This window comes from Solea solea, chromosome 1 (assembly GCF_958295425.1).
Source record: "Solea solea chromosome 1, fSolSol10.1, whole genome shotgun sequence".
NCBI lineage: Eukaryota > Metazoa > Chordata > Actinopteri > Pleuronectiformes > Soleidae > Solea > Solea solea.
In genome coordinates this window covers 11,999,843-12,009,526 of record NC_081134.1, presented here as the reverse complement: position 1 = coordinate 12,009,526, position 9,684 = coordinate 11,999,843, and the positions used below count along the sequence as shown (strand labels likewise).

Here is a 9,684-nt window from a genome sequence, read left to right as displayed (position 1 = left end):
TAACAGTGTTTTACAGTCAGTCAAGTAAGTGATGACAGCTGATGACATCCATCAGTGAGCAGACACATGTGCACGAAAACATGAAGTCAGCACATGGACAAAGAACTTCTTCTTTTTTTTTAATGCAGCGGGACAAAAGTTTAAAAACTTGTTTTAACTCATCCTGTCCTCTCACAGCCACAGAGAAAGGACTGAGGCTGTGGGAATGGCTGGACTGACCGACTGGAAGCGAGGTGTGCCTGGAGTAGAAAAGCAATGAAGGGGAGAGGAGTGTTTCAGGCGGAGGCAAGAAGAGTGAAGGAGTTTGGGGGAAGAGAGGAAAGGCAGGAGGAGGGGAATACCACCCACTAAGCCAGTTATGGAGAGGTTCTGGGGGTTGGGCTGCTCACAGGAAACAGTTGTGGCTCCATCCCAGGCCTCACACCGAGCAGCCTTGGGCCACCCAGTCATCGACAGACAGACCCACCAAATGGTCTGGCCGGGCCAACTGACGAGAATCTGTTTATTTTTCATCCTTTGGTGGTGGTGGTGGGGGGTGGGGGGGATTGTCCGGCACAAGCTGTTTATTAGACCCTTGATTTGTCACGTATCAGCGTTCGCTTGTGGGGAATGTGTATACATGAGTCCAGCTTGTGTGTAGTTAGATGGCTTGGAGACAAAGAGGGTGTGGAATACGAGGGAGTGGGGAAGCTATGGGGCAAAAAAGAAAAGAGGGAAACTGAGAAGCCTCCCACGCTGAGGGCAAGGCTGAACTGCATTATGGGTCATTCTCCAGCTGTCCCTGAATGTTGATGTCATGGGGGACTAAATTGTTGTGCCTGGTTTGCAGGGGGTGAGGGGGGAGAGGGAGCATGTGGACAAACACGGGATTCCTGTGGACAAAATGGATGAAATGCTGTAGGCTAAATGGATCAGCATTAAGCAGAATTTGACGCACAGCTTTAGACTAGAAGAGGGAAACAGCGCTCCCATTGTCTGAAGTTAGAAATGTAGTCATGGACACTGGATAAATACTTTCTTGTCACTGCTGAACTTTATATTGAAATGTGCCATTATTTACAATAATACATTTCTTTTGGTGCAGAGTAAAAGTAAAATCTGACGCAATTATTTGCTAAATAAATTACAGTCCAAACATATAAAATGACCCAATATTTGACACATTTCTCTCATAAAACAGCATATCATCCATCTCCAAATCCTTAATATTAGTCAGCAGTGATTTTGTGATGAGAGTGATGTTTAGAAATGTCTGGATTCCTATGGAAAACATATTTAATAGTGACTTTGATTGTACTGAAATAAATTCAAAAAGGGTTTTGTAATGCAGATTCCACCTACATCCATGGACTGTATGCACTGTTAGTGCTCAAGGCATTCTATTTACAGAGGGTAATTACACTTTTGATAGCTGCATACTGTAGCTCAGTGTAATATCACAGGTGTAGTCACCTTTTGGGAAAACCTGTCTTTCTGATTCTTCTGTTTTTCAAGGACAATCCTTCATCATCATCTTCTTTAGAAATTAACAAGCAGTGTAAGTAAACAGTGCAACAGATATTGTGCTCATAACATGTTTCATCCTCTTTTTGTAAATTAAATAAGTAACTTCACGATGATAACGGGTGCATCTGGTGTTTTTAATTATTATTATTTTAATTTTTTTATGCAGTAATTCCTCAATGATTCGGGCGGTGGCAGTATAACGTCAGATTGCGTTTCCTGTGACCACGCCGTAGAAGAAGACATGCGCAGAGGATGTCATCACGACGTCCAATCAGAATCTTAAACGCCCGGAAATGGTGCAGGTTTAAATATTGGGCGGCGTTTGTGTTGATTTTGGTAAGTCACATTGACTGCGTCTTTTATTTTTATTTTTATTTAAATCGGAGATATATAGATGAACGCTTAAATACTCTTTGTTTAAGTTAATAAAGTAAAGGGTGGTGTTAAAAGCGAGCACACTCGTTGGGTGGAGCGCGAGTCAGCTCGCTAAGAAAACGTTAATGATACCTGGATTTTCATTACAGCAACGACCAAAGTGAAAATGGAGACCACCCTGTCCAGACTTCTTGTTGGACTTTCTGTACAAATCAGCCGGAGCGACGGTGAGCTTGTGTTTTTACGCTAACACACGGAAGCTAAGTATAGCTTTGTTGTTAAGTAGTGACGTGACATTTGTTTGCGTGTGTGAAACAGGTCGAGTGCATCTCGCGACCGTTAAAGCGGTTGACAGCGGCAAGTCCACGGTTATGGTGGAGTGGCACGAGAGGAATATCTGCCGTGGGAAGGAGGTCAGTGACTTCATTAAGAAATGAAAAACACGAAACCTAAAGGAAGGGAAATACAATCACTGCCCACTTTATTCGGTACAGATAAGCCTGACTAAAGTGTCAGGAGTTGCACCTGCCTGGTGTGGTCTTCTGCTGTTGCAGCCCTCACTGGTTATTTGATCTTTTCCAGACTTTTCTATGTATGAGATGGCTGTGTAAAAATGCCTGCCAGTTAGCAATTTCTTAAAATACTTTGAGATGCTTGGTTCGAGATCCTGACCATGTTTACATGCCTAAATGCATTATGTTGCTGCCATATGATTGGCTGATTTGATATTAATGTCACCAAGCAGTTGAACAGTAGACCTCACAATGTGGCTGGTAAGTGTGTCTTGTCTATTGAATGTAATGTGTGTTTGAAGCACCCTGGCGTCTAATCTAAGTGGTGTTCTTGGATTTTAGGTTGAATTGACTGAGTTGTGTGCACTCAATCCAGAGCTTGTGGATCATGTAAACACTGCCACCAACAAAGCTGCTGAGACCCCTGTCCCTGCCCCTGCAGAAAAGGTAACTTATTTTCCCACATAGCAGGGAATATGAAATAAAATGAAAGTAACCCCGTCTCTCAATAATTCACAAAGTGACTGAATGTTATAGCTTACATTTTGCTTTGATACAGCAAGCATGCATGAAAGAAAAATGTCATTTTATTCAACATCTTGTTCCAGAAACATGGATACAACTTATGTTAGCTATTAATAGAGAAGGGTTAAAGCTGTAGAGTGGCTTTTAATAATCAATACCTGCTGCATGATAACACCATGGTGCATTGTGTCATGTCTCTTCTACAGAAGTATGAAGGTCGACTGCGCTCATCCAGGATCCCTGCCCCTCCCTCCTGTATGTAAATGAATATGGCTGTTTCGTATGCAAGACTTCCATGATCAGTATTCTGATACTTAAAAGCCTGTTTTCTTTCAAAAGCCTCTGCTCCAGCTGTCACCAAGGCTGAAGAGTCAGGTTGGCAAGACATGCATGCTCCTCTCTCTGTGCAAATTAGTATTTTCAAATCATTCCTTTTAATAAAGGGATTGACGAGTAAGTCCATAAATTCACAATCCTGGGAAAAGCTGAACTCTGCTCAGACCAATGGTTGCACATTATGCTCTTCCCTATTTCTTCGATTAATGGCACAGGGATGGAAATCTACTGATTCTGGGCACATGATGGCACTGTCTGTTTCTGTCTGTGTTGCACTAATGTCTGTGGGCTGAATAAACAATCATGCACTGGACATGGAGGAATAAAAGGAGTGCTCTGTGTCATCACTGTTAACAAGGGTACTGCATTTGTTCCAAAGTGTTTGTCAATTTACACTGATTTTTATTAGAACCTTTCACTTTTTGTCACACCACGCTCTCTTCAACTGTTTGTTATGTTTTTGTGCAGGGTTTTTAACCTAATGCTAAATAATACCTGCTTTTAGAAATTAGCACTGATTTTGTTGCCGCTGTTTGACGTGGAATTGTCTTGTTTTCAGTTGTCAGGTCTCAAGCCAGGCAGACGTGTATGTTTCAGGTGCCAGCACCAGTCGTGGCTTCTCAAGAAAGCCTAGCGACCGTCCACTCTGAGCCCCCCACACCATCAGTCCTCACAAACTCTGGTTGGTTCTCCAACAAACATGAATTGTGACGAAAAGTGTCCTTTTATCATTAACATTTCAAAGCATGTCTTGCCTATGATGTATATTATGTACAGTATATCTGCAATGTAGACAGTCCAGTGTTACTGCAAGGTGTAAGCAACGTGTTTTGAGTAGATTTTCAGGTATTGTCTGAAATGTGCAACTTTATGTTTAGTGCTGTCTTTGTTTTGTGATATTTATCATCTACATAAACTCCAATGCATTTTTTTCTGTTTTACGTAGTGAATTCTAATCAGCAGCGTAAACGGAACGAGACCAAGGTAGCACAGTCGCTGGCTTTAGTCCGTGAGGCCATAAAGGAAAACGACGAACCTGAGCGGATGGCTCCTCCTCCTACAGTCAAAGGTCAGTCGTGCATTATACGCTAATATAACATGCATAAAGCTATATACCTTCTACAGAGAGTGAGGTCCTTGATAATTTATCTGTATCTGCCCCACTCCTGTACTGCAATTTGAGTTGTATTGTAGGGTATAATAATGGAGGCAATAAGATGATTATAAAATCAATAAAATTGGTTTTATCTTCATGCATTTCAGGCAGGAGGAAATCTGTTTCTACTCAAGAGCTAAACAAAGGCAACAAAAGGCAGTCTTGTGTGATAAAGCCTCCTGAAATGCAGACCAAGAGAGGAAAGGTAATAATAATGAAAGATATTCATTCTATTACAGTATTTATCAAAATGGAAATTGTTTTTAACTTATTTGAATTTTGTGAGTTCATTCTGTTATGTTTCACTGACATTGTTTTTGTTTTAATTTTAAGTTCGGTGAGGCTCGTCCAAACCAAAAGTTCTACGAAATGATCCAAGATTTCAGAGAGACTCTGGAAATCACCCCGATATCAACTACAGAACGGGTACATTTTGACTTTGTGGCGCGTATGAGGATGTATGCTGGTGTGCTATTTAAAGCCTGTACTTACAGCACAGCCTGTGTTTTTACAGATTGAAGCTCACAGGATTTGTGTGTGTGTTCGCAAGCGGCCTCTTAACAAGCAAGGTAAGGTAAACATGGAGCATGTATTGTACACAAATTTCTTAAAATTTACTGCATATCCCATGCTTTCTCTGTAGGCTTGATGTAATCTCGGGCCTTGTGTAGGCTGTGTCATTAAAGATAGACAATTAATTATTAGAACAGTCTTTCCCAAAAAGGTCAAATATGCTGTGCTATGCTGTTTTGTAGACTTTGACCTGCCTGTGTATTCCAGAAATGAATAAGAAGGAGATCGATGTGGTGTCTGTACCTGGGAAAGGCACACTGCTGGTACATGAGCCAAAACAGAAGGTGGACCTCACCAAGTACTTGGAGAACCAAGTCTTTCACTTTGACTACTCTTTCGATGAGACCACCACCAATGACCTGGTCTACAAGTAATAACCTCATTTGTCTTTTTGCATTTGGGAAATGGGACAATTTAGATCTAATAGGTTTTTAACTGCATTAGATGAGAAAGTGTGACCCTAGCCACATTTCCCTATTAGAGAGCTTGATTTAAAAGCGTTATTATAATCATGACTTAAAATGATCATTTGGATATTGTTGGTACTCCTAAATCCAACTAAGATTGTATAGCCTAATTTTGTCAAATATCGTCAGCATGCTTGTTTTTTTTGGGTGGAATTTCTTTATTATTCTTTGATTCTGATCAATTTTCTTTCTTCTTCTTTTTTTACCCCTTTTAGGTACACTGCCAAACCCCTTGTGCAGTCCGTTTTCGATGGATGCATGGCAACATGTTTTGCTTATGGCCAGACAGGAAGTGGTAAAACTCACGTAAGTCTCTGCTTGATTTAACCTTTGTTTAGATGAGAAAAATGTATTCATTTTGTTGCCAATGCCATTTTCCTTGTTTGGTATCTTCTCTAGACAATGGGAGGTGATTTTACAGGGAAGCAGCAGAACAGTGCCAAAGGGATCTATGCATTGGCAGGTAGGTACTTACTATTATTACTGATCTTGACACTTGTCACTTGTAATAGTCTCCCTAATTAGGGATATGTGTTATATTTTAACTTACCAAACTCTTTCCCTTTTAGCCCACGATGTTTTCACCTACCTTGACCACAGACGGTATACTAACCTGGACCTCTCTGCTTACGTCAGCTTTTTTGAAATATACAACGGCAAAGTAAGAAAAATTTGACTTCCTCCGAGAGCAAATTTAATGTGAAAACGGCTCATTTATGTTATTTGTTTATAATCGAAATTTACTTTTTGACTTAGGTGTATGACCTGTTAAACAAGAAGTCCAAGCTGCGTGTTCTGGAGGATGACCGACAGGAGATCCAGGTGGTGGGCCTTGAGGAGGTCTATGTGACCTCAGCAGAAGACGTCATACGGATGATACAGACGGGCAGTGCATGCAGGTACTTATGCAAGAAGAATATATGTACTCAACCTAAAATGAAAATATCTTCTTTCAGCTTCTCCCTTTTTTAAAAATGCTTTTAACGAGTTCACATCAGTATTTTCAAGGTTATTCATGTAAAATATGAACAAATGCATTCCTCTTACCCTTGTGTAACACTATTCATGCACATATACGTAACTGTCCCACTGAGGTTGAATGCAAAAGTGTGTCTGCGTGAGAGCGACACCAGGGAATTCTCACATGATTGTGAATTAGGGATGTCACAATTATTTGATATATAATCACGGTATTAAACGCTACAGTATATTAATCGTAACGTTTGCTCAGAAAAGTATATGCCTACTGGAACTAGGTAGTTCAGCGAAGCTCAAATGGAACGAAAACAAAGTTACACAACAACCGCGTGTTACCGCTTGTGTTGCTTTGTTTTGTTCCGTGCAAGTTGCAGAATAGAGCCGTTCCCCATTGTTAAAGTATGGCAGAGGAAGAGTTATTCCCTCCAACAAAGCGCATCAAATCAGCTGTGGGAGTTTTTCGGCTTAAAAAAAATTACCACGGTGTTATAGTCTCTGACTTAAACAAAATGATTATCAGTCCTATGGTGAGTTTTATTTTATTCCAATGGGATTATTGTAATTTTTCTTGTACTTTTTGGTTACTTTACTTGGTTGCTACATTATCGTGATTAATTCTCATCCCTATTGTGAATATAGTGGCTCTCTGAAGCATCATAGTCATTTTATGTCTTAATATAATACAGTTATTGCATATATCACCTTCAAATCTGAGTCAAGTAGTTACCATACTATAACATAAAATACATCCCCTAAAAATATAGACCATTAACACTGACTGCTTCCCTTTTCAATGTTTTTTTCAGGACATCAGGTCAGACCTCAGCCAATGCCAACTCATCCCGCTCTCACGCCATCCTCCAGATCGTGCTACGACGCAATGACCGTGCTACCACTCTGTACGGGAAATTCTCATTGGTGGATTTGGCCGGCAACGAGCGTGGCACGGATGTCAGCAGCAACGACCGCAGCACTTTGGTTGAGACGGCAGAGATCAACCGCAGCCTGCTGGCGCTCAAGGTAAACTGCTGAATGATGTGAGCATGTACACACCAGAAAGAGAAGTCTGTTCTGTGGCTGTAACATTAGAAGTCCTTGTCCCTCTCGCACTCTTCAGAAAAATGTCAAACTGTAACCAAAAATAAGGATGAAATGCCGAGCACAGTACTTAAAAAGATGCGTGTGTGTGTGTCCTGTAGGAGTGCATTCGATCTCTGGGGAAAAACAGCGATCACATCCCTTTCCGGATGAGCACTTTGACCAAGGTTCTCAGGGATTCCTTCATTGGAGAAAAGTCCAGGACCTGCATGGTACATCACATTACAGTGGATGATGCAAATACTCACCAAAACAGCACAAAAAAGTCATATTGTTTTGATGTATTTTTCTTAAACTATAGATTGCCATGGTGTCTCCAGGCATGGGCTCCTGTGAATACACAATGAACACCCTACGTTATGCTGACCGGTATACATTTGACTATTCATTTCTTTTTTATTACTGTTACAGAAATAACTATTAGATTTTGAGAAAGAGTCTAATATCTGGGGAAATGAAGCTCAAAATACCTTTCTCCCCTGCAGAGTGAAGGAACTGAACGGGAACTCCAAAGCCGGTGACGCAGCTAAAGTGCAAGAGCCCTTAAGTAGCTCCTCGGATGAGGTCAGCTTATTTAAGATCAAAACTGGTATTGATGTTCTGTGTTCAACTTGCTAAATGTTGATGCTCATCCTTTCTATGTTGTAGGAGTCTGTTGTTGATGGTGGTGTTTATGAAGCCATTTCCCAAGTGTCAAATCTGGAGGAGAAAGTTTATGCAGAGCTCCAGGTAGTTTTTCTTTTATCTTGTCTTTATTGCATACAAGTTCTCATGATGGTGTTTTAAAGAAATGTCTTTTAACATTTAACAATACATTCTTATTTTTATTTTTATTTTTATTTTTTTAGAGGGCAAAAGATCTCATTAAGGCAATGGAGCAAACCTCATACAACATTGAGACAGGACTTCCCGACCTGGTGGATCATTCACAGAAATTATTCGGTTTGTACACATCACTGAGTTTTGGGTTGTTATATATTACATGTTTACATGGCCAGTAATATGTATTTTCTGATATTGAACTCATTACAACAAGAGTCTAAATGGGTAACTGCCATGTAAAGTATTGTATTTTGTAATAAGACTTAACCATATTATATTGTCCTACTGGAGTTTTCACTTAAAAAGTTATGAAAATATATTTACTACAGCAAACCATATTCTACACTTTACTGTAGTGAACTACACGCTGACTCAGAGGAGACAAAATAAATCTTGTCGGCCAGCATTAGGACAAACTAAGCTACTTTTCATAAAGAGCCAGTGGGTGGATGCATTTGCTTTACATGCATTAACTCTGTTTTATGTGTCATTCACAGACGGTGTCGTAGCTTTGCAGTCTGCTGTGGATCAGGAGAGAAAGGCGAGGCTGAAACACTGAGATGTGCCCCATATAAACCCATCAAGACGAGCAAAGTTTGTTTAACGCATTTTTGTTTTCTTCATCAGTTTTATTGTATTGACCACTGTATTAAATAAAATATATTCAAACACTAATTTGTTAAATACTACATGTTGTGTAGTTTGTGTGGATGAGGTTCCAGTTTAACTGATCATCTTTCTTTCTGATTGGTTGTTTCGGATTTGTCACTTTTACAAAGCCAACCTGAGTGTCTGTGACATATTAAAGGCCTTGCTGAAACACTTTACCATCATCTGGATAATAGTTTTTGTCTAATATGTAGTCTACAAAAACACATTAATTCTGTACTTCCAAATGTTAGTTTTAAAATGATACAAAACATATATAATATCTTGCACTATAATCATGTATTTTTAAACAATATACAAGGTTTTATTTGATTCTTTTGTAATTTGAATTGATTTGTTATTTATAAATCTTTCAGTTTCTCTTAATTGTCCATCAAAATATAAAACATTGAAATACTGACTAAATGACTAAATCAATGTATTAATGTATATTATTACTGTAAAAGTAATTATTAATTAAAGATGTTACTACTTGTGACTCTTGTGGTCCTCCATACTGCATGCCCTCAACTTAAGCCATATAATAATACAACTTTTTCTTCATTATAAATGTAGGAAAACACATGGAAATTTTCAATGTACAATTATAATCTCAGTATTGATATTTGTATACCTTGTTACCTTGTACACCCAATCTCCACTGCTCATTGTTAATTTGACACTGAAT

At 39.4% G+C, this 9,684-nt stretch overlaps 1 protein-coding gene across 4 annotated transcripts; it reads left to right on the top strand.

Annotated features, from left to right (window-relative positions):
• Positions 1 to 1,729: 1,729 nt before the first annotated feature.
• On the top strand, positions 1,730 to 9,175 carry kif2c (kinesin family member 2C). 4 transcript variants are annotated; one of them, XM_058630789.1, is made up of 23 exons: positions 1,730 to 1,842; positions 2,031 to 2,108; positions 2,200 to 2,294; positions 2,736 to 2,840; positions 3,125 to 3,173; positions 3,258 to 3,293; positions 3,814 to 3,936; positions 4,201 to 4,323; positions 4,518 to 4,615; positions 4,744 to 4,836; positions 4,925 to 4,979; positions 5,191 to 5,353; positions 5,666 to 5,756; positions 5,850 to 5,913; positions 6,020 to 6,111; positions 6,207 to 6,349; positions 7,235 to 7,448; positions 7,628 to 7,738; positions 7,828 to 7,895; positions 8,012 to 8,090; positions 8,175 to 8,255; positions 8,375 to 8,468; positions 8,846 to 9,175. In XM_058630789.1, the coding sequence occupies exons 2-23, from the start codon at positions 2,048 to 2,050 to the stop codon at positions 8,905 to 8,907; spliced, it is 2,100 nt and encodes a 699-aa protein (XP_058486772.1). In that variant the 5' UTR covers positions 1,730 to 1,842; positions 2,031 to 2,047; the 3' UTR covers positions 8,908 to 9,175. The 4 variants fall into 4 exon arrangements, with proteins under 4 accessions (XP_058486772.1, XP_058485990.1, XP_058487614.1 ...); XM_058630007.1 differs by lacking the exon at positions 1,730 to 1,842 and having other exon boundaries at positions 1,862 to 2,108; XM_058631631.1 differs by lacking the exons at positions 1,730 to 1,842; positions 3,258 to 3,293 and having other exon boundaries at positions 1,863 to 2,108.
• The last annotated feature ends 509 nt before the right edge of the window (positions 9,176 to 9,684 follow it).